Below are 27,488 nucleotides of genomic sequence, written 5' to 3'. Positions count from 1 at the left end.
TAAAATGTGTAATAGTCAAGAAACATGTCACATTAATTTTATGTGAATGGAGACTTAGGGTACATAGATGACTTTCAAGAAGAGAGATCTGATTACCATCAAATTTAATAATATCTGGGCAACCTGCCATTAGATGCCTCCTGATGTGATATAGTATAAAGCACAGAACATCACCTATATGTATTCTTGCCAAAAGTGTATTTTTAACCTGAATCTGTTCTAGCCTCTAGACCCAACTTCCATTTTGCAGGAAACACACAGGATAGGGGTATAAATTAATGGCACAAAACTAGAATGTGGGGCATTCTTTAAGACATTAAGGCATTCTTCAGAGAGTCAATATCACAAGTAAATAAAAGGGTTGGGGGAAAGGAGGACAGGGACATTGTAGATTAAAAGTGACCAAATGTTGGAATAATGATGTAATTTTTAAAAACGTTTCTATTGTTTGGAGTTACATACTGAAATATATATTGTTGGAATGATATGCCAGGAATTTGCTTAAATAATACAGGGTCTGTGAGTAGATGGAAGCATAGATGAATGGCAGCTAGTTGATTATTGAATCTGAATGATTGTTGCATTGAGTTTCATTTTATTTACTATTCTACTTTTGTATATATTTGACATTCTTCATAATAAAATGTTAAATAGAAGGCTAAATACAGTGGCTGAAACTTGACTAGATTCTGATTTGGGCGGAAAAAAACTAGCTATAAAAGCCATTTTGAAGTAAGGAAATTTGCATATGGACTAGATAATAGGTGTTTCGTTAATTTTCTTGTTTGAAATGGTATTGTAGTTATGTAAGAAGGTCCTTATTATGAGACAATTACTAAAATAATTAGGGTGCAGTGCCAAGTCATGACATTACTAAAATAATTAGGGTGCAGTGCCAAGTCATGACATTTGCAACTTTAAGTGTTTAAATAATTCATAATAAAGATGGCAGGTAGTCCTCTTTAATTAAAAAAACTATTTTTCTGCTGAAAAAAGTTTTCCTATTCATTAGAACAGAAAAATAGGGCAGTAACTTGGGAGGGCAGATAGTCAATGAAAAGATTCAGTGTCTGGCTGGTTCTCAGTACAAAGAATTGGTAGGTGGTGAGATTCCTGGAACTAGTCCTACATTGCTGATTTTAGCTAACAATGTTATAAATCCATAGTGTCAAATCTGTTGTATACCTGAAACTTTTATAATATTGTATATCAACTATACCTCAATTTAAAAGATTTTTAAATGTACCAAAATTTTGCCATCAACTTTGTACGCATTCACAGTAGTTATCTACCAGGTAGACCAGCAAGAAGACAGGCAAAATTTAAGCCAGTCTTTATCGTCATCTTTGATAAGAAACTCGGCCATGTAAGTTTTAGAGAACATCTTCGAAAATGATTGCATTTATTAGTCTCTGTATCTGTCACTTGTGTATTGTGTGTTATCTTCCTACCCTTTCAATCCGAGCATCATAGCTGGTTTCATCCACTTTGGAGGAATTTTGATTTAATTAATTCTGATGGTATAGGTGTTCACAAAGGGTCAGATATACTTCAGTTTTGTGGTTGGTTGGATTTGTGGTCTAGGGAGAGAACTCACTGCAAAAGAAAAACCTGTATTATGAGGTTGAATTCCTAAAAAGTCAGATATGGTGGGTGGAGGGGGGAATCTCTTAGGCAAACGTCTTTGGTACTAGGTTTTTTTTTTTTTTAAGATTTATTTATTGATTTATTTATTTTTGGCTGCGTCAGGTCTTAGTTGTGGCATGCAGGATCTTCGTTGAGGCATGCAGGATCTTTTGTTGCAGCTCATGGGCTCTTCGTTGTGGTGCACGGGCTTCTCTCTAGTTGCGGCGTGCGGGTTTTCTCTCTCTAGTTGTGGTACACAGGCTCCAGAGGGCCTGGGCTCTGTAGTTTGCAGCACGTGGGCTCTAGTTGAGGAGCACGAGCTCAGTGGTGTGGTGTGGGATCGTAGTTCCCTGACCAGGGATCGAACACAAGTCCCTTACATTGCAAGGTGGATTCTTTACCGCTGGACCACCAGGGAAGTCCCAGTAATAGTTTTCAGTTGCTCCCGGTTCTTATGCACTAATTAGAAAATTGATTGCCAGTAACTGTTTGGTTTTTTTATGTTATTTCATTTTTTTAACAAGATAAAAATTTAATGAAAATTAGTCAGTGGTCAGTAATTCTGAAGTTAAAATGACCGTGAGTAAATAGATCAAGATGGATAGAACCTAGTCTAAGGGCAGGAGCCCAGGAGCCAAACTGAATAGAATTGTGTTTCTTATCAGAGGAGGAAAAGAAGTAGTTCTCCGAGGTTGGATGAAAAGAGAAGGCCTATGGAATTACAGGGTCTAGATCTCAGTCCCAGCTTCACAACTTGATAGCTAAATGATCTTGTGCAAGTCACAGTACCTCTGAACCTGGTTCCCTAGCTGTTAAGTGGATATACTACTAATTGACTAATATTTCTCATTGGTTGTTTTAGAGGTCAGCTAGATCTTGTGTATGAAAACATTTTTTAAAAAGAGAAGCATGGTGCTGGGGTTTATGTAATTATTTAATTGTCCTCATACCAAGGGCTGTTTAACAGCTGATTTCACCCTAGCCCTTGTTAAAATTAAATTTTGTTTGGCTGGCACAATGTTATGAAAATTGAGTGTGAGTGCAACCCCTGTTGTCATATTATTATTGTCCCGTTAAAAATCATTAACTTCAGGACTTCCCTGGTGGTCCAGTAGTAAAGAATCCGCCTTACAATGCAGAGGACACGGGTTCGACCCCTGGTCAGGGAACTAAGATCCCACATGCCTCAGGGCAACTAAAGCCTGCACACACACCTCAACTAGAGAACCCACGTGCCCTAGAGCCTGCGCGCCACAACTAGAGAAGAGAAAACCTGCACACCACAACTAGAGAGAAGCCAGCACACCACAACGAAGATCCCACGTGCTGCAATTAAGACCCGATGCAGCCCAAAATAAATTAAATAAATAAATAATAAATCTTTTTAAAAAAATCATTAACTTCTTGGGAATTCCCTGGCAGTCCAGTGGTTAGGACCCAGCGCTTTCACTCCTGTGGGCTGGGTTCAGTCCCTGGTTGGGGAACTAGGATCCCGCAAGCAGTGAAGCACAGCCAAAAAAAAAAAAAACATTAACCTCTTTACCTTTTAAGGCATTTGAGTTTGTGGTTAACTGAAATTCTGGAATGGGAGCAGATTTGTTTATTGGTAACAGAGCAGTCCCCAACCCAGATTTCTGATGGATTTGCTGTTGTGCTCCCTTTGGCAGCACATATATTGATGGATTTGCTGTTACCAATTGCTTCCCTTTTCAGGAAATGAAAAGAACCTGGAGTTTGGGACCAACTAGATCAGGGTTGACTTATTAGCTTCCTGGCTTGTCACTTAACCTCTGAGTCTCATTTTTCTCGTCTGTAAAATGGATTCTCAGGATTGTTGTGAAGATTGGAGATTATATCTACAGAGAGTTTGGCACATTATCAAACCTTACTAGCTTACTAAGGCTGTAAGCTCTATATCCCAGTACACTCTTAGCTCTTCCTTTTTAATTAACTGGCATGTGGCCAGTGTTTTAACTCAGGAATCTTACAGTGATGCACATTTGGTAGAGAATTCCTAGGGAGAAGTAAGAGAGGCCAGCTGAAAAAAGCCATTTCACTCTGGGAGGAATCAGGTTTCTTACATTCCTGAAGGAAGAGGCAGTAAGTTTAGCTCATTTTCTGTGCCTGGGAAGGTACATTTTATTAGAAACTTGCCCTCTGCAAAGAGGAGCCCCCGCTCAGTTTAGCACCAGGACAAGAGAATTTATTTATTTGTTTATTTATTTGCCACACCGTGTGGCTTGTGGGATCTTAGTTCTCGGACCAGGGATTGAACCTGGGCCCTTGGCAGTGAAAGTGTGGAGTCCTAACCACTGGACTGCCAGGGGATTCCCCTGAGAAATAATTTTAAAAGGCTGACTGACTGCTTCATAGTGTTAACTACAGACCATGAATGTAAGACTTTGGTTTGCAAAGTCCTAGAGCCAGCAGCTGTCGTAATATCATTCCCATCCCATACATAGGAAAGCTGGCTATATGTAGTATGCTTTTTTCTAAGAAAATGTGCATAATTTTTTAAATTTTATGAATCTTAAAATTTTAAACATACCATTGATTAAATGGAATACTGTAGTAATCTGGCTATTCCCTTAGTGTATGACTTGAGAATCAGGTTATTCATCTATCAATTAGGGCCTGTATTAATTTGCTAAGACTGCATAACAAGGTACCACAGACTGGGTGGCTTAAACAACAAAAATTTATTCTCTCATAGTTCTGGAGGCTAGAAATCCAAGATCAAGATGTTAGCAGGGTTGGCTTCTTCTAAGACCTCTCTCTTTGGTTTACAAATGGCTGTTTTCATGTTCACATGGTGTTGTCCCTCTAAGTGCATCTGTATCTTAATCTTCTCTTATATGGGCAGTCGTCATATTGGATTACGCCTTACTCCAGTATCCTCATTTAACTGTAATCATCTTTTTAAAGACGCTATCCAAATATAGTCACATTTTGGGGTATTAGGGTTTAAGACTTCAGCATATGAATTGGTGGGGGATGGAGTACAGTTCATAACAGGGTCCGTACTTATTTTGTATTTTTATTGCTAGTCCCTTGGTTCTCAAAGCTTAGAAAATGCATGGCAACATTAGCCAGTCATTTCCTAGAAATGGGAGGTACAACTTCAGGGACCTATTCACTTTGAGAGAGTTCCTTGACTAAGAAAACTCAAAGGCTACATGAGACAGTCAGACGCTTGAAAAGGTATTGATATATTTGTATTGTGGATTTCTTGATCTGGGCTCAGCAAGTAAGGGAGAGCGTGATGAAAAAAGCCCCTCGGCCTGATAGCCCCTGAATGAGAGTCCAGCATTCCTTTGGTTGCTGATTCCAGATGTGCTTCTGCAAATGTTCCTCCTTCCAATCTAACCTCCTGCTTGGCTTCTCCAGTGAAGTCATAAGCAAATATTTGTGATAGTTTCTTGTCACCATGGTGACTAAAGAAGTACAGCCTGGTTCTCCTTCCAGCTTCACTGTCAGCTCTGCTTGAAGGAAGAGAGCCCTCTGGGAGAGCCCAGGCTCAGAGTCATGAAAAACCATGTGTCAGGTAATGGGGGAGAGCAGTCCACAGTGCTGCCTTTAGAAATTTGTCTTTTGCCTATTAGTTTCCAGGCATAGGGGTAATCAGGGACCCCAGAGGGAGGCCACTGCAGCCCCCTAGAACTTTTAACAGTAAATGGACTTCTGCTTTGCCAAGTGGATGTGTAAACTTGCACCTTGTAAGACCCTGCTGCTGCTATTTGTTTGCCTAGCTACTTTCCAGAATGAACAGAGGCACCTTCTCACAAGTTTCATTTCCTTATTTCAGCTCTCTCCTCAACTTCCATTCTACATTTCTTTTTCACTCAGATTCTCTTATAGACTACTTTTCCCCCTCACATTTATGTACTTTCTTATTCCATTTGTGTCCTTAAGGTGATCTCCTGGTTGAAGGACCAGCCCTAATCTTGCCTTTGGGAACTTTCTTTTTAAACTCTCATCATGATCACCCCAGCCACTCCAGAAAAGAGGAAATATTAGAGTTAATTATCCCTTTCTGTGGGCCTATAAAACTTATTTTTCATTCCTTTTGCAATACTTTTATTAACTGTTTCAGATGAGAAATTTAGAGGATGAGAAATGCCTATAAAGGGAGAAAGAACCAAGTTGGTAATGCTTCCTCTACTCATACTTCAACATTATCACCTTCACTTTTATCAGTTTTTTTAAATAATGAGATTGTTTTTAAAATGTAAATATTGAGTATGGTATGATAAAGTCACTGAGGCCACAGGAAGAAACAAGAATGAGGTTTGTAAGGAAGAAGTTTATTATACTCACAGGTCTGGCTGGGGCAGGGTGGTCAGGGGGTGGGAAGTGGGTCACCACTGGCCACACAGAGTCACAGAGGAAGACACCAGGGTGGTCAGGAGGCAGAAGGGGCAGGAGCAAGCAGAAGGTTTAGGCCAGAGCCTGGAGTTTCAGAGGGAAAGTGTAGGCAGGCCAGAGTAAACAGTTTAGGATTGGCTATTTTGAATAATTCTGGAGGGCTTTGGGCTATGAGAGTAGTCTCTAGTTGCCTACTACTTTTAGGGCCCTGGGATGATTGAAGAACAGGAATATTGCCTCCTGGGTGTACAGGCAAGATAAAGTAGATATGGCTCTGGATTGGTTCCTTTGCAAAGGCATGCTCTTAGGCATGATTGTTATCTGTGGGAATTAGCTAGCCATGGGAGTGGCAGTCTCTCCTGGGTTTGTAAGGCCCCCAAGTGCCAGAACATCAGGAACACAGAAAATAAGAAAATATAGTTAATATAATTGGCCCTGTGATGAATGAATGCAAATAAACAAATACAGAATGTTAAAAATAAAAAAGTTAAAACTGGGATTGTATGTTAGATTTAAATGGAGGAGATATGCTGCAATTAAAAATTTTTTGTGGTAAAATATAATTCACCATTTTGACCATTATTATTATTATATATTTATATATATAAATTTGTTTATTTTTGGCTGCGTTGGGTCTTCGTTGCTGTGCACGGGCTTTCTCTAGTTGCAGTGAGCAGGGGCTACTCTTCCTTGCGGTGTGCAGGCTTCTCATTGCAGTGGCTTCTCTTGTTGTGGAGCACGGATTCTAGGCATGCAGGCTTCAGTAGTTGTGGCACACAGGCTCAGTAGTTGTGGCTTACGAGCTCTAGAGCGCAGGCTCAGTAGTTGTGGTGCATGGGCTCAGTTGCTCCGCGCCATGTGGGATCTTCCTGGACCAGGGCTCGAACCCATGTTCCCTGCATTGGCAGGCGGATTCTTAACCATTGTGCCACTAGGGAAGTCCCACCCCTGTGTTTTATTCTAAGAGTTTTATAGTCTATATTTAGGTTGTTGATCTGTTTTGAGTTTTATGTATGGTGTAAGCTAGGGATCCAACTTCATTCTTTTGGATCTGAACATTTAGTTGTCCCAGCACCTTTTGTTGACGAGACTATTCTTACTCCATTGAATGGACTTGACATCTTGTCAAAGATCAGTTGGCTGGCTGTGGATGTGTGAGTTTATTTCTGGACTCTGTTCTATTCTGTCAATTCTTTTTTTTTCTTTTCTATCAATTCTATTCCATTGATCTGTATGTTTATCCTTATTCCAGTACCACACAGTTTTGATTACTGTAGCTTTGTAGTGAGTTATGAAATCAGGAAGTGTGAGTTCTCCAACTTTATTATTTAAGAGTCTGTAGTTTCCACATATTTGTGAATTTTCTAGTTTCCTTCTGTTATCTATTTCTAGCTTCATTCCATGTGGTGAAGGAAGACAAATTGTCTGATTTCCATCTTTTAGAATCTGTTGAGACTCTTTATCGCTTAACGCGGTCTGTCTTGGTTGAGAAGACGTTTTCTGCTGTTTTTGGGTGGGAGTGTTCTATATGTCTTTTGGGTCTACCTGATTTATAATGTTAAAATCCTCTATTTCCTTATTAATCTTCTGTTTAGGTTCTATTCATTATTGAAAGTGGTGTATTGAAGTCTCCAAATGTTACTGTAGAACTATTTTTCCCTTCACTTCTGTCAGTGTTTGCTTTATATATTTTGGGGCTCTAGTTGGTGCATTTATAATCGTTGTATCTTCTTGATGAATTGACACTTTTATTAGTATGTAATGTCCTCCTTTGACTCCCCCCACCCCCACCCCCACCCCGGTACACGGGCCTCTCACTGTTGTGGCCTCTCCCATTGTGGAGCACAGGCTCTGGACGCGCAGGCTCAGCGGCCATGGCTCATGGGCCCAGCTGTTCCGCGGCATGTGGGATCTTCCCAGACCAGGGCACAAACCCACGTCCCCTGCATCGGCAGGCAGACTCTCAACCATTGCGCCACCAGGGAATCCCTCCTTTGACTCTTTTTTTTTTTTTTTTTTTGCGGTACACGGGCCTCTCTCTGTTGTGGCCTCTCCCATTGCAGAACACAGGCTCCGGACGCACAGGCTAAGCGGCCGTGGCTCACAGGCCCAGCCGCTCTGTGGCATGTGGGATCTTCCTGGACCGGGGCACGAACCTGTGTCCCCTGCATCGGCAGGCGGACTCTCAACCACTGTGCCACCAGGGAAGCCCCCTCCTTTGACTCTTATAAACAGTTTTTGACTTAAAATTTTTTATCTGATATTAGTATAGCCATCCCAGCTCTATTACCATTTGCATAAATATCTTTTTTCATCCATTTACTTTCAACTTGTTTGCATTTGGGGATATACAGTAAGTCTTTGCAGGCAGTATATAGTTGGATCATGTTTTTTTAATCCTCTGCCAATCTCTGCCTTTTGACTGGAGAGTTTAATCCATTTAAGTATAATGTAATTACTCGGGAATTCCCTGGTGGTCCAGTGGTTAGGACTCTGTGCTTCCACTGCTGGGGGCCCAGGTTTGATTCCTGGTCAAGGAACTAAGATTCCTGAACCACGTGGTGCAGCCAAAAAAAAGGTATAATGTAATTACTAGTAAGGAAGGACTTCTGCCATTTTGTTCTTTTTTTCTATATGTCTTATGCTTTTTTTGTCCCTTTCTTCCTCTATTACTGCCTTTTGTATTTAGTTGGTTTCTTGTAGTGAATTGTTTTCATTCCCTTCTTATTTCCTTTGTGTGTGTGTGTGTATATATATATATATATTTTATTTTTTTTTTTTTTATTTTTTTTTTTTTCCGGTACGCGGGCCTCTCACTGTTGTGGCCTCTCCCGTTGTGGAGCACAGGCTTCGGATGCGCAGGCTCAGCGGCCATGGCTCACAGGCCCAGCCACTCCATGGTATATGGGATCTTCCTGGACCGGGGCACGAACCTGTGTCCCCTGCATCAGCAGGTGGACTCTCAACCACTGCGCCACCAGGGAAGCCCTCCTTTGTGTATATTTTTAGTTTTTATTTTGTGTGTGTGTATGTATATGTATAGAGAGATTGTGGTTACCATGGGGATTATATTTAACATCCCAAATTTATAACAATGTAGTTTGGATTGATACCAACTTAACTTCAGTAGCATACAAAAACTTTGTTCCTGTACGGCTCCAATCCCCTCTTTATGTTGTTGCTGTTACAGATTACATCTTTATATATTGTGTGCCCAATAGCATCGGTTTATAATTATTTTATATGTTTTTCTTTTAAATCATGCAGGAAATAAAAAGTGGCATTACAAACCAAAAATCCTATAATACTGGCTTTTGTATTTCCCCATGTAGTTAACCTTTACTGGCTTCAAGTTACTGTGTAGTGTCCTTTCATTTCCTTTCATTTTCAACTTGAAGGACTCCCTTTTAGCATTTCTTATAGAGCAAGTCTAGTGGTTAACAAACTTCCCAACTTTTATCTGAGAACGTCTTAATGTCTCCCTTGTTTTTGAAGGACAGTTTTGTCAGATACAGAGTTCTTTGACAGTTTTTTCTTTTAGCACTTAAAAATCTCAGTGCCTTCTGGACTTCACGGTTTCTGATGAGAAGTTGGCTTGTATGTGATGAGTCACTTCTTCCTTACTGATTTCAAGATTTTCTTTTTGTCTTTGGCTCTCAACAGTTTATGTATCTAGATGTGGGTCTGAATTTTTCTCCTTATTAATTGTGTATCTTTATGTGTACATTCATGTCTTACATTAATTTTGGGACATTTTCTGCCATTATTTCTTCAGAATTCTTTTTCCCTTTCCCTCCCATTTATTTGACTCCCAAAATGCATATATTGTGATTTGCTTGTTGGAGTTCCATGGATCCCTAGGTCCTGTTCACCTTTCTTCATTCTTTTTCCCTTTCTGCTCAGACTGCATAATTTCAGTTTTCCTGTCTTCAAGCCTACTACTTCTGTCTGTTGCCTGCTCAGATCTGCTGTTGAACTCCTCTAGTGAATTCTTTATTTCAGTTATTATACTTTTCAACTCTAGAACTTCTCTTTGGTTCCTTTTCTATTTGTTGATATTCTCATTTTGTTCAGCATTGTTTTCCTGATTTCCTTTAGTTGTTTGTCTATATTTTCCCCTTAGCTCTTGGAGTGTATTTAAGACAGTTGTTTGAAAGTCTTTGTCTTAGTTTGTCCGGTGTCTGGGCTTTCTCAGGGAAAGTTTCTGTCCATTTATTTTGTGCCTTTGAATGGACCATACTTCCCTCTATCCTTATATGCCTTGTAATTTTTTTAAAATTAAAAACTGGACATTTGAATATGATAATGTTGTCACTCTGGAAATCAGTTTGTTTTGTTTGTCGTATGTTCTTGGTTCTTTTTTCCCTCTTTACATGCTTTCTTTTGGATTATTTTTTATAATTCTCATTTTATCTTCTTAGGTTTAAGGAAGTTTTTTAAATGGTAAAGTTATTGTATATGTACCTACTTCTTACCATTTCTAGTATTCTTCCTTTTGTGAAGATCGGAGTTACCTTCTGGTATCATTCCTTTCTTCTTGAACAACTTTAGCATTTCTTTAGTGCAGGTCTGCTAGAGACAGAATCTGAGCTTTTGTCTGAAAAAGTCTATTTCACTTTCATTTTTGAAAGTGTTTTCATTGGGCATAGAATTCTAGTTTGGCAGTTTTTTTCAGTACAGTTAATGATGTTATTTCATTATCTTTTTTATTTTATTTTATTTTTTATTGAAGTATAGTTAATTTACAATGTTGTGTTAGTTTCAAGTTACAGAAAGTGATTCAGTTATATACATATATATGTTTTTTCTCAGATTATTTTCCATTATAGGTTACTACAAAATACTGAGTGTAGTTCACTGGTCTTTGTTGTGTACCTACTTTATATATAGTAGTATGTATATGTTAATCCAAAACTCCTAATTTATCTCTCTCCCACCTCCCTCTAATATTATTTAGAATTTTTGTATCCTTGTTCATAAGTGATATAGGAAAATTATAGGACCTTCTCATATTATCCTTCTTTGGTATTGTTATCAAAAGAATGTCCTTTCCGGTACTTCTCTGGTGGTACAGTGGTTAAGAATATGCCTGCCAGTGCAGGCAATACAGGTTCGATCCCTGATCCAGGAAGATCCAACATGCCATGGAGCAGCTAAGCCTGTGTGCCACAACTACTGAGCCTGCGCTCTAGAGCCCATGAGCCATAGCTACTGAGCCCATGTGCCACAACTACTGAGCCCATGTGCCACAACTACTGAAACCTGTGCACCTGGAGCCCGTGCTCTGCAACAAGAGAAGCCACCTTAATGAGAGGCCTGCACACTGCAGTGAAGAGTAGCCCTGCTCACTGCAATTAAAAAGAAAGCCCGGGGGGCTTCCCTGGCGACACAGTGTTTGAGAATCCGCCTGCCAATGCAGGGAACACGGGTTCGATCCCTGGTCCAGGAAGATCCCACATGCCACGGAGTAACTAAGCCCCTGTGCCACAACTACTGAGCCTGTGCTCTAGAGCCCGTGAGCCACAACTACTGAGCCCACCTGCCACAACTACTGAAGCCCATGCGCCTAGAGCCCATGCTCCACAATGAGAGAAGCCACCGCAGTGAGAAGCCCATGCATTGCAACAAAGAGTAGCCCCCACTCGCCGCAACTAGAGAAAGCCCACGCACAGCAAAGGAGACCCAACACAGCCAAAAATAAATAAAATAAATAAATTTATGGGAAAAAAAGAAAGCCCAGGACTTCCCTGGTGGCTCAGTAGTTAAGAATCCGCCTGCCAATGCAGGGGACATGGGTTCAAGCCCTGGTCTGGGAAGATCCCACATACTGCGGAGCAGCTAAGCCCATGCACCACAACTACTGAGCCTGCGCTCTAGAGCCTGCAAGCCACAACTACTGAGCCCACGTGCTACAACTACTGAAGCCCGTGCTCCGCAACAAGAGAAGCCACTGCAATGAGAAGCCTGTGCACCGCAACAAAGAATAGTGCCCATTCACCGCAACTAGGGAAAGAGCCTGTGTGCAGCAACGAAGACCCAACACTGCCAAAAATTAATTGATTAATTAATTAATTAATCAATTAATTTTTTAAAAAATCCACCTGCCAATGCAGGGGACACAGGTTTGAGCCCTGGTCCGGGAAGATCCCACATGGCACGGAGCACCTAAACCCATGCGCCACAGCTACTGAGCCTGAGCTCTAGAGCCTGCAAGCCACAACTACTAAAGCCCACGTGCCTAGAGCCCGTGCTGAGCAACAAGAGAAGCCACTGCAATGAGAAGCCCGTGTACTGCAATGAAGAGTAGCCCCCGCTCGCCGCAATTAGAGAAAGCCCACACACAGCAACAAAGACGCAATGCAGCCAAAAATAAATACATTTATTTATTTTTATTTTTTAATTTTTTTTTTTAAAAAAACCTCATTTGTAAAACAATTTAAACCTGGCATTTTCTTTGTGGGACTATTCTTTAGTGCTGATTCAGTATATTTAATGGTTATAAGGCTAGTCACATTCTGTTTGAGTCACTTTGGGTAAGTTACATTATTCTAGGAATTTGTCTTTTCAAACATGTTAGCTAGCATAAAGTTGTTCATATTCGCTTTTCAATCTCTTTAGTTACCTAACATTATTTGTGTCCTCTTTTGTTCTTGAGAAATCTTACCAGCGACTTGACTATTTTTCATCTTTTGAAAGTTCCAAGTTTTGCCTTGTTGATTCTTTCTGCTGTATGATTTCTCTCTTTCTTTTTTTTCCTAACCTGTGTACCTAAATCATTAATGTTCAGACTTTGTGTTAACTTCCTAAAGCTTATACACAAATAATCAAATTTCAGTTATATGAAACACTGGCATGTAAAGGGCAAGCTTTAAAACTTTCAAAAGACATGAGAGGGTATCTTTCTGACCTTGGGAGCATGAAAGGATTTATTAAACAAGACACAGAAAAAGCTAAGTATTAAAGAAAAATTTAACTACATAATTAAGAACTTGTTAAAGAACTCCATAAAGTGAAAATTGCAAACAATGAAAAGACAAACTCCTAAAAGATATTTGTAATACAAATAACTAACAAATGGTTAATAACTAGAATATCTAAAGAACTATAAATCAATAAGAAAAGGATAGGGCTTCCCTGGTGGTGCAGTGGTTGAGAGCCCACCTGCCAATGCAGGGGACACGGGTTCATGCCCCGGTCCGGGAAGATCCCACATGCTGCGGAGAGGCTGGGCCCGTGAGCCATGGCCGCTGAGCCTGCGCGTCCGGAGCCTGTGCTCCGCAACGGGAGAGGCCACAACAGTGAGAGGCCCGCGTACCATAAAAAAAAAAATAAATTTAAAAAAAATAAAAGGACAAGTAAATCAATAGAAAAATATTTGAAGTACCATAAACAGACATTTTTCACAGAAAGGGAAACATGGCTAATAAACATAAAATCTAACCCTATTAGTAATGCAAATCATTATCCCAGTGAAGTACCTTATACTCAGTAGATTGGCAAAAGTGGTAATTCTGAGTAATAGGATATACATCAGTGGGAACCTGGTACGTATTGCTGAGCTAATGTGAATTGGCATCACATTGGAAGGCAACGTGGTACTATCTGGTGAAGTTTAACATTTACTTGCCTAAACCCAGCAATTCATTCCTTAGAGCAGGGGTTCTCAAAGTATGTCCTGCAGACTATTTCAGAGGGTCTGGGAAGTGAAGACTAAGATGTTACTTGCCAACTTAAAATAGATTAAAAACTTAATTGTAGGACCTGAAACTGTTAAAACTCCTAGAAGAAAACACAGGAAAAAAGACCTTGGTCTTGGCAATGATTTTTTTGGATATGACACCAAAAGCACAAGCCACAAAACAAAAATAAATAAGTAGGATCACATAAACGAGAAAGCTCGAACTAGAAAACTTAAAAGCTTCTGCACAGCAAAAGAAATGGTCGACAAAGTGAAAAGGCAGCCTATGGGAGAAAATATTTGCTAACCATATATCTGATAAGGGATTAATATCCAAAATATATAAGGAACTCACACAATTCAATAGCAAAAAAAAAATCAAATAATGCAATTAAAAATGGGCAAAGAACCTGAATAGACACTTTTACAAAGCAAACGTATAAATGGCTAACAGGTTCATGAAAAAGATGCTCAACATCACTAATCAAGGAAATGCAAATAAATTATGATGTGTTTATACAGTAAAATAATATGACATAGGAAAAATTAAAGAAATACAGCTCCATGCAAAAACATGGGTGAATCTTAAAAACCCAATGGATGGGCTTCCCTGGTGGCACAGTGGTTGAGAGTCCACCTGCCGATGCAGGGGACACGGGTTCGTGCCCCGGTCCGGGAAGATCCCACATGCCGCGGAGCAGCTGGGCCCATGAGCCATGGCCGCTGAGCCTGAGCGGCCAGAGCCTGTGCTCCGCAACGGGAGAGGCCGCAGCAGTGAGGGCCTGCGTACCGCAAAAAAAAAAAAAAAACAGTGGAGGGGCGACAATTCTCAGTAGACTAAACATAGTATGATACAGTATTTAGGGGTAAACATATGTGATTAATAAAAACAAAAGCAAAGATAATGACAATTCAACATACCAGTTTTCTTTTGGCTGGAGTTGGAGTGGGTATGGAGGGGCTTGGGATAGGGGAAGACCCTACTACTAGATTCAGGCATATTAATAATCTAGTTCTTAGGTTTAGTGGTGAGTTGACAGAGAGTTGACAGATGCTCATTGTATTATTTTGCCTGGTAACTTTATGTTTCATCTTTTTACATGTAGCAAATATTACAGAATAAAATTTTAAATTTCTTTAATTTAAAATATAGATGGGTGGCCACATGAGTTATTTAAAAAATACATGGTATTCCACTGAATTGGGTACACTATAATGTATATCACCTGGGTTGGTTAAATATATTTGAGTTTATTGGGCAAGTCATATAACTTTCCTGACTTGTCATAGAAGTGGTCATAGCTTGTGAGCATTTACCATATGCCTTTTGTTCTAAATAGTACTTTGCATGTATTAAGCTACATAATCCTTCTAACAACTCCGTGCTCATGTATTAAGCTATATAATCCTTCTAACAGCTCTGTGAAATAGGAATTATTATATCCCTGTTCTAAAGATGAGGTCCTGAGGCATAGAGGTTAAAGCAACTTGTTGAAAGTTGCACAGCTAACAAGTAGAAGAGCTGGTATTTGAACCCACACAATCTGCCTCCAGGGCCTACACCTTTTAACTCCTCTGCTTATATCAATTGCTATAATAGCACTTACTTAATAAGTTTGTTATGATTAAAGGAGACTGTGTTGTTTGTGTGGGGGTGGTACTAGAGATGTCAGGTGCAGTTACTGAGATTATTAGGCCTCCCTGGGAACCTGTGAGTCCCCCGAGAAGGGGAGGGTGGGTAGGGCAAGAAGCCAGTGAGAAGGAAATGCTGTCCTCCTAAGAGCCTTTGCCAATATGTTTGTATCTTCCCTTCTTCCAGAGACCATGGCGAGCCCAGGGAAAGACAATTATCGAATGAAGAGCTATAAGAACAATGCCCTAAACCCTGAGGAAATGAGGCGAAGAAGAGAGGAGGAGGGCATTCAGCTCCGGAAGCAGAAACGGGAGCAACAAGTGGGTTAGCCCAAGTATTCTCAAACATGCTCTTCAGGGAGGCAGGCCAGCCATCATGGTTGACCTCCACCTTGCACTCTCACTTTTCTCTTGGGAAAGTAGCTTATCTCTGTGGGCCGCTCATCTAGCTTCCTTCGTTGTAAAGAAATTTTGGAAGCTTTGAGAAAGAACTGTCCCTTATTCCTTTTCCATAATTTAGAACAACTTGGACATCATTTATGTCTTCAATATAACATTCTAGTGCTAACCCCTTGTTTTTACCCAGTAGTCACTGTTAGATCTGGCCGTCAAGGCCAAGGCCCAGCCCCAAGCCTGGCCCTTTAAGAATTTTGTCAGCCATCTGGGCTGCCTCACTTCTATTTCTTGAGTCCATTCTTTCTAAGTCTCCCTAGAACTGAGACTGTATTATTGCCTCATCGTCCGCACTCTGCCATGCACCATGCACCACACGCCGCCACCAAATTGGTTGCTGCCCAGGTCTAGATGCTAACCTGCTTTTGCCCACCCTTTTGCTTTACCATTATTTCTTTCCTTCACAGCCTTTTATATGCATCACCTTTTATACAAAGGGCACAGGAATTTAAAAGATTTTTTTTGCTTATAAAAATGTTCTCCAAAAATGTAAACAATCTATAACATAAAAAGTAAAGCCTTTGAATATCTTTCCATATCAGTATATTAAGCTTGGCATTTTCTCATACAGTAGCATTTCCTTGACAGTTATGCCATAATTTAACATTGGGTCATACTTTGTTTTCTTTGTTTCGGTAAGAAGTCTTACCACCATCTCTTCTCTTTACTTTCAGCTTTTTAAACGGAGAAATGTGGAGCTGATTAATGAAGAAGCCTCCATGTTCGATAGTCTCCTCATGGACTCCTATGTGAGCTCTACCACTGGGGTAAGACCCTTGCAAGCTTCCCAGGCACGCTTGGGAAGTACCTGCTTCTACAGAACGGAAATTGGTCAGTTCACATCATCTAGTTAGCTTTACCAACAACCATGCTAAGCTCTTTATTCCATGGGCCCTTTTGTAGCTGGTCAACTTAAGGAGTCAGTAATGATTCTCTGATGGAAACACCAGAGGAAACATTTAAGAGAAGCTATCAGTTGCCTCAGAGGTTAAGAATCACTTCCAAATGTTCCAACTTGAAGCAGCTGTGGATTAAACACCTTCTGAGCCTGCTGTTACGCCTTCCTCTTGCCCTCAAGTCTTTAGAAAGCAGGATTCCAAACAGGATTATGGGCTCATATCTGGCTCTAGTATTGGTTTGCAAAGTTGTGAACCTGTTTTATGTTCTAGGAGAGCGTGATCACAAGAGAGATGGTGGAGATGCTCTTTTCTGACGATTCTGACCTGCAGTTAGCAACCACACAGAAATTCCGGAAACTGCTCTCCAAAGGTACAAAGCCTAGTCTTCCCCAGGGGGCCCTGCATGACTTTAGCATCTTGTTTCTTCTCACTGACCTCATCAACTACTCCCTTTCACTCATTCTGCTGTAGTCCTACTGGCTTTGGTGTCCTTGGACAAGCCAGGCACATTCTTACCTTTGCACTGTCGATTTCCTCTGCCTGATATCCTTTACTTGCAGATAACTGTGTGACAGCTGCTACATTTCTATGATCAGATCCTACCTTCTCAGTAAAGCCTACCCTGACACGCTATCAGAAATTGCAGCTACCCCCACCCCTGCAGCATTTTTAGTCTCCTTACCCTACCCTACCTATTCTTTTTTTTTCCTATTACACTTACTGCCTTCTAACATAACAGTATATTTCTCATCACGAGGATATAAGCTCTACGAGGGCAGAGACATTTGGTTTTGTTCACTACTGTATCCTCGGTACCCAGAACAATGTCTGGCACATAGTTTGTGCTCAGTAAAAATTTGATGTATGATGGGAAAAATATTCCCTGACTTTTCTTCCTCCCAAGAAAAGAATGCTGGTCTTGGAAGGGAAGGGTTTAGACTAGGGTTGCTCCTCCCTTGGTCTTCTCTCCCTTAATTCTTTACTTGCTTAGGTAAGTAAGGTTAGTTACTTGCTTAGGTTTAGGAAGCCAAAGGTGAGCATAGTTAAATTAGGATTGGCTTTACTCTTGGGCATCTCAGCTATTTTATACAGTTCAGAAATGACCAGCTATTGTTTTTATATATATATGTGTATGTGTGTATATTTATTTATTTATTTATTTATTTATTTACTTATTTTTGGCTGTGTTGGGTCTTCGTTGTTGCACGCGGGCTTTCTCTAGTTGCGGTCAGCGAGGGCTACTCTTCGTTGCAGTGCGCAGGCTTCTCCTTGCGGTGGCTTCTCTTGTGTGGAGCACAGGCCCTAGGTGCGCAGGCTTCGCGGTGCACAGGCTTCAGTAGTTGCAGCACACGGGCTGAGATGTGGTGCACGGGCTTAGTTGCTCCACAGCATGTGGGATCTTCCCAGACCAGGGATCGAACCCGTGTCCCCTGCATTGGCAGGTGGATTCTCAACCACTGTGCCACCAGGGAAGCTCCATGACCAGCTATTGTTAAAACTACCTCACCAAAAGGGAATTTGGGAATGTTTAGAAGGATGGTCAGGAGTATCTAGGAAGGATGGTGGACTTACCCCCGTGAAAGCATTAGCCAAAGCCTCTCCTGACTTTTCCTCTCCCTCTTCCAGAACCTAGTCCTCCAATAGATGAAGTTATCAATACTCCAGGAGTGGTGGATCGGTTTGTGGAGTTTCTGAAGAGGAATGAGAATTGTACATTACAGGTGAGGCCTGGGGTGGAGAGTTACCAGATGAAAGCCCTTTTGCCAAGAAATTGTAGTGGCATGTTTCTACAGACACATCTCTTAGGATATAGATAAGATATTGAGGGAACATTTAAGAGATGCTGTTACCTCAGAGGTCTTGACCTCAATCAAATAAGAGACCCACAAACCCTTCCCTAAAACAATCTCAAAGGAAAGATACCAGACTATGACAGACTGATTATTCAGAGGTTATATTATAAATTATAAATATATTGGGTTAGCCAAAAAGTTCATTCGGGTTTTTCCATAAGATGTTACAGAAAAACCTGAACGAACTTTCTGGCCAACCCTAGAGATTCTAGTCCACTTCTAACCCTGAGGTGAACCATTTAGCTTCTCTGGGTCTCTCTTCTCACAAGTGGGTAATGAGTCAATCCATTGGAACTTATTAGAAACTTGGCTGAAAGGGACTTTTAGAGACCCATCTCCCTCTTATCCTGGTTTCAGAGATGAATAAAGTGAAGCTCGGGAAATAAACACGTGACTTGCCAAAGGACTCATGGGTGCTGTGGTAGTGCAGGACTAGACCTGGGACCATGGAAGCCCAATTCTGTCTTCCCATTGTTATATCACTGCCAGTACCTCTTCCTATCATTTAAAGGTAGAGAGGGAAAGGCCTGTGTGGTTTTTTGTTTTTGTTTTTAAGTCGGGGGGGGCAGGAGGCTTATTGCTCTGAGCCAGCTAGTAGGCATGGCTGCTCATCTGGAATGACCTCTCACTCATGGCTTTAATCTCACTTTCAGTTTGAAGCTGCCTGGGCTCTAACGAACATTGCCTCTGGAACCTCTCAGCAGACCAAAATTGTCATTGAAGCAGGGGCTGTCCCCATTTTTATAGAGCTGCTTAACTCGGACTTTGAGGATGTACAGGAACAGGTAATGCCCAAATTTGACTTAATTATTGATGGTATCAGTGGTATAATAAAAAGTATATTTTGTCTTTATCCCCAGTTAAGAGGTTAAGAACAAAGAGCTCCTAAAAACATTGGGATTTTCTTAGTGATAGAAGTGTCTTTTGTTATTCCTAAAGAGCCCCTTTGGGACACACCTGATGAGTCTGTGCTAATGTGGTGACTCCGGGTGGGGCCCTAGATAGCTTCAGGAAGGGAGGTCTAGTCATCAGAAAGACCAAATTTAGGATTAGAGGATAGGAACTCTCAGCCCCACCCCACCCCCACTCTTCCCACTCCTCTACCCCACCCTCCCCAGGGAGGTTAGAGGGGCTAGAGATTGGGTTATAAAAAGGCTTGAACAGTGAGATTCAGAGAGCTTCTGGGTTGGTGAACATTCAGTGTGCTGGGAAGGTGACGTGCCTGGAGAGGGCTTGGAAGTTCTGTGCAACCCCACTCCTCAACCCATACCTTGCCCTGTGCATCTCTTCCATTTAGCTCTTCCTGAGTTGTAGGTATTACAGTAAACTGGTAAACGTAAGTAAAGTGTTTTCCTGAGTTCTGTGAATCATTCTAGTGAATTATTGAACCTGAGGAGGAGATTGTGGAACTGAATTTATAGCGAGTTGGTAAGAAGTACGGGTAACGCCTGGGAATTGCAGCTAGTATCTAAATTGAGAGCAGTCTTGTGGGCCTGAGCCCCTAGCCTGTGGGATCTGCCCTAACTCTGAGTTAGTGTCAGAATTTAACTGAGTTGACACAGTTGGTATCAGAGAATTGGTTGTTGGTGTAGAAAAAACTCCACACATTGGGCATCGGAGGTGGTGCTGGAAAAAAGACACCACAATACCCATTTCTCAGCACCTACAGATAATAAAAACCCAACTTCCATTTCTTCCACTGGTTGGATAGAAGTGGAGAGTGGTACTAGGGTTTTTTCCTATATTACTACATATAGGGTTGGTCCTATGAGGCTATAAGAATGCAATTTTCCCATCACTTTCTCCTTTTCTGGGGGATGGGGATAAGGAGGTCTTGGTTTAGCTTCTCTGGCTACAGTACAATGTCAGCCTGCCTTCCCCAGTGAACCAGGAACTCTCAGAGGAAAAGTCCTCATAGAGCAAGTGCTCAATAAGGATGTTAACAAGGAGGGTACCTGAGCTTATTTAGTGTGTTTCAGGTCTTGATGGGGTGTTTGTCCTGGTTACTGGTGGGTGTCACTCTGTAGTTGTGAGTATAAAGTACTCACAGAAGCCACTAGGCTCTGTGGGTGACAGTTCCATCATCCCTTTTTTAGGCAGTCTGGGCACTGGGAAACATAGCTGGAGACAGCTCCGTTTGCCGAGATTACGTCTTGAACTGTTCCATCCTTAATCCTTTGCTAACGTGAGTAATTATTATCATCTGCACCTGGGGTATCTTTCCGGCAGCCATGTGGCAGATCTTTGGGGAGCAGCTTACCTTAAGATGATGAGTGAATACAAAAATGATAAAAGTGTATTCTCATTGCCAGAGTAAAAGATAGTATCTTTTGAGAGTAAGAGGATTGTGTCACTGGTCTGTGTCTTGTGCTTCCTCACTTTGTAGCACTGTAGAATCTCATGTTGGTCATACCTGTCTCATTGTTGAGCCAGAGGAGAGAGGAAGGACTAGCCCATCTGGAAGAATCTAACCTTCTGTACGGAATGCATTGATTTGCTATGGGTTTATGCCTAGTACATTGGAGAGCTCTGTTATAAGCCACAGATCTAAGACCCCATGCAGAGTCATCTGGATGCTCCCACCCCTTCCTCTGTACCCTTATAGTAGAGCTACATCTAAACCAAAACAGAGGGAGGAGCTTTTCTTGAGAGGCCACAATCTCATAGGCTACTATTATAACTCCTTCTTGGGCCTGTCACAGAAAATCATTCCATAGTGCATGGCTAAAGCCCTCACACTAAACCTTCAACTTTTATTTCCAAAGACAACAATACTCTTGTTTAGAACTTGGGGCCACAGTTAGGGGCACAGTATGTCCTATCTTAAAACGTGTAACATGCTTACTCACAGTCCAGCCCTCTGTTTGTCCTTATTAGCCATGGTCTTAATAAGCCACAGCTGGTCCTAATCCTCTGTGAAGATGTAGGTCGGCCTCCTAGGCCAAATAGGCTCACTTAACTTGAATCTATGGGTAGGAAGAAACAGGCTGCTAGAGTCTTAGGGGTCTGATTGGATTTGCTCCTGGGGTTCGTAGGCAACAGCTCTATGCAAAGAGCATCATTGCTCAGGATCTGGCTTTGCTGTCCCCTTCAGGCTGCTTACCAAGTCCACACGACTGACAATGACACGGAATGCAGTCTGGGCCCTGTCAAACCTGTGCCGAGGCAAGAACCCACCCCCAGAGTTTGCAAAGGTAAGAGAGCTTCTCTCTTTTTTAAAAAATGCTCATTTATTTATTTATCTTGTTGCACTGGGTCTTAGTTGCAGCAGGCGGGCTCCTTAGTTGTGGCATGCATGTGGGATCTAGTGCCCTGACCAGAGATTGAACCTGGGCCCCCTGTATTGGGAGCACGGAGTCTTAGCCACTGCACTACCAGGGAAGTCCCAAGAGAGCTTCTTACCAATTCCTGAGTGAAAGCAGGTTCCTTCATATGGAGGAATTTTGATATGGGAGTTTTCAAGTCTTTGGGGAACCCTCAGAGTCTCATCCTTGGGAAACTGAAAAAGACAGTCGTCAGTGAGGTAGGTGATCTCATATGCCTGGATGGTAAAGTGAAAATGTGGGCCTGATGGTTTAATGTAGTAGAAATCTCCAGGTCTTAGACTTACTTAGTAGAAGAGGGCTCAGCGATGTTAGGGTTAGTGGTAGAGATGATGTAACCGTGTCCGCCTGAGTCCCTCTCTCTCTGCTTCCAACAGGTCTCCCCCTGTTTGCCTGTGCTGTCTCGCCTACTCTTCAGCAGTGACTCAGACTTGCTGGCAGATGCTTGCTGGGCCCTTTCTTATCTGTCTGATGGCCCCAATGAGAAGATCCAGGCAGTCATAGACTCTGGAGTCTGCCGGAGATTGGTCGAGCTTCTAATGTGAGTGATCTCAGTTAGAAAGGGTACAGATTCCCTAAGCTTCTCCAAGCTCAGAACTGCAGTCAGCAGTCTGCTGCCCTATCCAAAGGTCTGGAGCCATGAGTGCTGCTGGCCTTGGTGGTCAGCCGAGTTGAATGCCATGTGCTGGCCCTCTACTGATCAGATCGCCCTCCTCTGTAGGCACAACGATAACAAAGTGGCTTCTCCTGCTCTGAGAGCTGTGGGTAACATCGTCACCGGGGATGACATCCAGACCCAGGTAAGGAGGAGGAGGAGAGCTGTCTATGGACAAAATCCTTCCCTGCCACAGACTTTGGTCCTGGTAGGAGGCAACATGATCTAGGAGAGAAAGCATAGGCTTGAGTGAAAAATTCCAGCTCTGCCACTTTCTATATTATTTGGGGGCAACTTGGTTGCCTTCATTTTTTTCTGTAAATTGGAATCAAGTCATCAGCCATTGGGTGCTACTGAAGAAAAACTAAATGGAATAACCTGACTCACTACCTGGGACATTGTAAAGTAATTGTTAACAGATTTTGAGTTACGGTACCTTTGAAATACTAAAAGCTATGGAACCTCACCCCTACTTCCTAGACCTTTAGGATCCCATGTCTCATGTTAGTCTCCTGTTAGTAACACTTCCAATGAGAGCACAGTATACAGTGTTTCTCTGTTCAAAGGCTAGAGATCTGAGTATTCTTTGCGTCTTGAGTAGCTTGCATAATTCTGTGGGATTCTTAACAAATTTCTTACAGGTGAGCAGTCTCACTCAAGCCCACACTCATTTTCTAGGTCATTCTTTTGTGTGTGTGTGTGTGTGTGTGTGTGTGTGTGTGTGTGTGTGTGTGTGCGCGCGCGCACAAGTGCCTGTGTGTACAGATATTCATAACTTTTTCTGTTTTTACGATTTTTAAGTATAGTTCACTGGCATTAAGTCCATTCACATTGTTATTCAACCGTCACCGCCATCCATCTCCACCACTTTGCATCATTCCAAACTGAAACTCTGTACCTTTTAATAACTTCCGGGCTTCCCTGGTGGTGCAGTGGTTGAGAGTCCGCCTGCCGATGCAGGGGACATGGGTTCGTGCCCCAGTTCGGGAAGATCCCATATGCCGCGGAGCGGCTGGGCCCATGAGCCATGGCCGCTGGGCCTGCGCGTCAGGAGCCTGTGCTCCGCAACGGGAGAGGCCACAACAGTGCGAGGACCACATACCGCTAAATAAATAAATAAATAATAACTTCCCATTTCCCCCTCCCCTCATCCTTTGGTAACCACCATACTACTTTCTGTCTCTTAGGAGTTTGACTACTCTAGGTACCTCATATAAGCCGAACCATATATATTTGTCCTTTTGTTTCAGCTTATTTCACTTAGCATAATGTTTTCAAGGTTCATCCATATTTTAGCATGTCACACCTTCATTCCTTTCTGTGGCTGGATAATATTCCAAGTGTGCATATGCCACATTTGGTTTATTTATTCATCTATTGGTAGACACTTGGGTTGCTTCCACCTTTTGGCTAGTATAAATAATGCTGCATTGAGTATTGGCATACAAGTATCTGTTTGAGTCCCTGTTTTCAGTTCTTCTGGGTATATATCCAGAGGTGGAATTATTGGATCATATGGTAATTTTATGTTTAAGATTTTGAGGAACCACCATACTGTTTTGCACACAACACAGTGCAATGGCTGTGCCATTTTACATTCCCACCAGCAGTGTACCAGGTTCCAATTTCTCCACATCTTTACCAACACTTGCATTGCCTGGATTTTTTAAGGATAACTATTCTAATAAGCGTGAAGTTGTATCTCACTGAGGTTTTGATGTGCATTTCCTTAATGATTAGTGATGTTTGGCATCTTTTCATGTGCCTATTGGCCACCTGCATTTAAAAAAATTTTTTTTGTATATTCTGGATATTAATCCTTATCAGATATATGATATGTATATACTTTCTCCCATTCTGTGATTTGTGTAATTCACTATGTTGATGGTGTCTTTTGATACCCAAAAGTTTTAAATTTTGATTAAGCCCAGTTTATCTAATTTTTCTTTTGTTGCCTATGCTTTTGGTGTTCTAGGTCATTCTTAACTGTTCAGCCCTCCCTTGCCTCCTCCACTTGCTGAGCAGCTCTAAGGAGTCAATCCGAAAGGAAGCTTGTTGGACCATTTCAAATATCACTGCTGGCAACAGGGCTCAGATACAGGTAGAACAAGCAGGAGGGAAGTTGGGGTGGGGGGCAGCAGGTAGAAAGGCCTGGGAACATGAGACATTGTGGGATATTGCCCTCTAGAAGAAAAAATTTATTTCCCTTTTGAAATTGGGGTCAATGGATGCTATCAGTCAAAGATTCTGTGTAACAGAAGCCAGGTTCCTATGTAGCATTTTACCTATGTGAAAAGAACTTTCAGGAAGGAGAAGATGTCTTAATCTTTTAGCTGATTTGGGGTCTGGATTTGCTTATTCTTCTTGAAGTGACTTTCTTTCCTCCCCCGTACCCCACCCTCTACCCCCCAATTCTTCTCAGGCTGTCATAGATGCAAATATCTTCCCTGTGTTGATTGAAATCCTTCAGAAAGCAGAGTTCCGTACAAGGAAAGAGGCAGCCTGGGCCATCACCAATGCCACATCAGGAGGAACCCCTGAACAAATCAGGTATCACAGTCCTTTCCCATTGTCTTGAGTGATATGTGTACTCTACCTCTTGGCTCACAGTTTACATGTGACCTCTAAACTGCCTTTTCTGGGATAGGTCTGCCCCTGTCCCGTAGGGTTTAACTGGTAACCTGCTGGAGTGTAGCATGGGAATCTTAAGTAGATTCCTGTAAGCCATGTACCTCTTTTCCCTCCTGGAGAATGGAAACTTATGACACAGACATCTCTCTCCTCTGCCTCTTTCTACCCTCAAGAGAATGTAAATCTATGTAATTCTCAATTATCCATACAAATGAAAGAGAACCATGCTATGGCTCATTCAGAGCAGCTTCTTTGGGAAATCATTTTTGGCAGTGATACTTGGGAGAAGCAAATAGGAAAGCTATTTTGTGTGAGGATGCTCTTTGATTTTGGTTTCCATTATCAACTTGAGTAGGAGTGGTGGGAATTGGAGAAGTGCCTTGCCTTCAGCTTGTAGCTTAGGAAGGGGAATATATTCTGTATAAATAAAACCTTAGGAGAAAAGGATAGCCACTGAGTGAAGCTTTTGAGGTTACAGGGTTGTAAACGGCATATTGGACAGGAAAAAGCATAAGTAAAGGTACAAAAATCAGAAACCTGGAGACCTTTACTGTTTGACTGGAATGTAATATTCTCGGAAGGGAATAATGAGAGGGGAAGCTAGAAAAGGTTAGGAGAGCCAGATTGTATGTTATGACTGTAGAGCTGGGACTACAGAAATTTTAGGCAGGGAAATGATGTGTTCAGAGTAGGTAATACTGCAGCAAGGAGACATTGGAGACAAAGAGGAGGAATCCATGGCAGCCTTCTACATGGAAATGAACTAAACCAGTAGCATTGGGAGGGTGATGAGATTGAGATAAAGGATGGGTGGTTATGAAAGCTCAGTCAGAGTGAATTGCTGAGAGCATTGATGTGTGTGAGGGAGACCCAGAGGCCCTATAGCACCTGCCTGGCACCTCCCTTGCCTTGTCTTAATTTAGAACTTACCTGGTCTCTGCCGCTCAGGTACCTGGTCTCCTTGGGCTGCATCAAACCCCTGTGCGACTTGCTGACTGTGATGGATTCAAAGATTGTGCAAGTCGCCCTCAATGGACTGGAGAACATCCTTCGGCTTGGAGAGCAAGAGGGCAAGCGCAGTGGCTCAGGGGTCAATCCCTACTGTGGCCTCATCGAGGAAGCCTATGGTAGGTGCCCTCTCCCCAACCTCACGTCTGCCGTAAGTAGAGAGAAACTCTGAAATAGTGTACATATGGGGGGGCGGTGTTTTGAGGGGGTCATCATTGAATGCAAGGTTTTATCCCACCAGTTCCATTTCCTCTGAGGAGCAGTAGATGAGTTCTATTTCTGATATGCTCTACCTAGTAAGTAGGTTATGGTACAGGTGCAAAAATAAAGCTCCAGAATAGATAATAGATTCAGGAGCTGGAAGGCATGTTTTCAGCTGAGTTTCTAGCAGCAAGCTCTTTTCTTTCTTTTGTTTTGTTTTTCCATTACAGTTTATTACAAGATATTAAATATAGTTCCCTGTGCCATACAGGAGGTCCTTGTTGTTTATGTGTTTTGTTAATAGTAATTTGTATCTGCTAATCCTAAACTCCTAATTTATCCCTCCCCACCCTTTCACCTTTGGTAACCATAAGTTTTCTATGTCTGTGAGTCTTTTTTTGTTTTATAAATAAGTTCATTTGTATCATTTTTTAGATTCCATATAAGTGATATCATATGATACTTGTCTTTCTCTGTCTGACTTACTTCGCTTAGTATGATAATGTCTAGGTCCATCCATGTTGCTGCAAATGGCATTATTTTATTCTTACTTATGGCTGAGTAATATTCCATTATATATATGCACCACATCTTTATCCATTCATCTGTTGATGGATACTCCAGTTGTTTCCATGTCTTGGCGATTGTAAATAGTGCTGCTGTTAACACTCGGGTGTATGTATCTTTTCAAATTACAGTTTTCTCCAGATATATGCCCAGGAGTAGGATCGCTGGATCATATGGTAGCTCTGTTTTTAGTTTAAGAAACCTCCATAGTGGCTGCACCAGTTTACATTCCCACCAACAGTATAGGAGGGTTCCCTTTTCTCCACACCCTCTCCAGCATTTATTATTTGTAGACTTTTTTATTTTTTTGGCTGCACTGCATGGATTGCAGGATCTTAGTTCCCTGACCAGGGATCGAACCCAGGGCCTCCGGTAGTGAGAACGCTGAGTCCTAACCACTGGACCACCAGGGAATTCCCCTGTAGACTTTTTGATGATGTTCATTCTGACTGGTATAAGGTGATAACCTCATTGTAGTTTTGATTTGCATTTCTCTATAGACTTTTTGATGATGTTCATTCTGACTGGTATAAGGTGATAACCTCATTGTAGTTTTGATTTGCATTTCTCTAATAATTAGTGATGTTGAGCATCTTT

The 27,488-nt window shown here is 41.7% G+C and overlaps 1 protein-coding gene across 6 annotated transcripts in view; it reads left to right on the top strand.

Annotated features, from left to right (window-relative positions):
* Positions 1-27,488, top strand: part of KPNA6 (karyopherin subunit alpha 6) — a 51,237-nt gene that overhangs the window by 17,746 nt on the left and 6,003 nt on the right. For all 6 annotated transcript variants that reach the window (XM_059078216.2, XM_059078218.2, XM_067012526.1 and 3 more), the window contains 12 exons: positions 15,489-15,622; positions 16,429-16,521; positions 16,924-17,023; positions 18,280-18,374; positions 19,160-19,291; positions 20,603-20,691; positions 21,601-21,700; positions 22,207-22,370; positions 22,551-22,629; positions 24,460-24,585; positions 24,907-25,034; positions 26,064-26,242. In XM_059078216.2, coding sequence (XP_058934199.1) covers positions 15,489-15,622; positions 16,429-16,521; positions 16,924-17,023; positions 18,280-18,374; positions 19,160-19,291; positions 20,603-20,691; positions 21,601-21,700; positions 22,207-22,370; positions 22,551-22,629; positions 24,460-24,585; positions 24,907-25,034; positions 26,064-26,242 — 1,419 coding nt within the window. The remainder of the gene's footprint in view (positions 1-15,488; positions 15,623-16,428; positions 16,522-16,923; positions 17,024-18,279; positions 18,375-19,159; positions 19,292-20,602; positions 20,692-21,600; positions 21,701-22,206; positions 22,371-22,550; positions 22,630-24,459; positions 24,586-24,906; positions 25,035-26,063; positions 26,243-27,488) is intronic.

Source organism: Kogia breviceps, chromosome 1 (assembly GCF_026419965.1).
Source record: "Kogia breviceps isolate mKogBre1 chromosome 1, mKogBre1 haplotype 1, whole genome shotgun sequence".
In the NCBI taxonomy this organism is placed as follows: Eukaryota; Metazoa; Chordata; class Mammalia; order Artiodactyla; family Physeteridae; genus Kogia; species Kogia breviceps.
The sequence above is the reverse complement of the archived record's forward strand: the minus strand, read 5'-3'. Positions and strand labels throughout refer to the sequence as shown.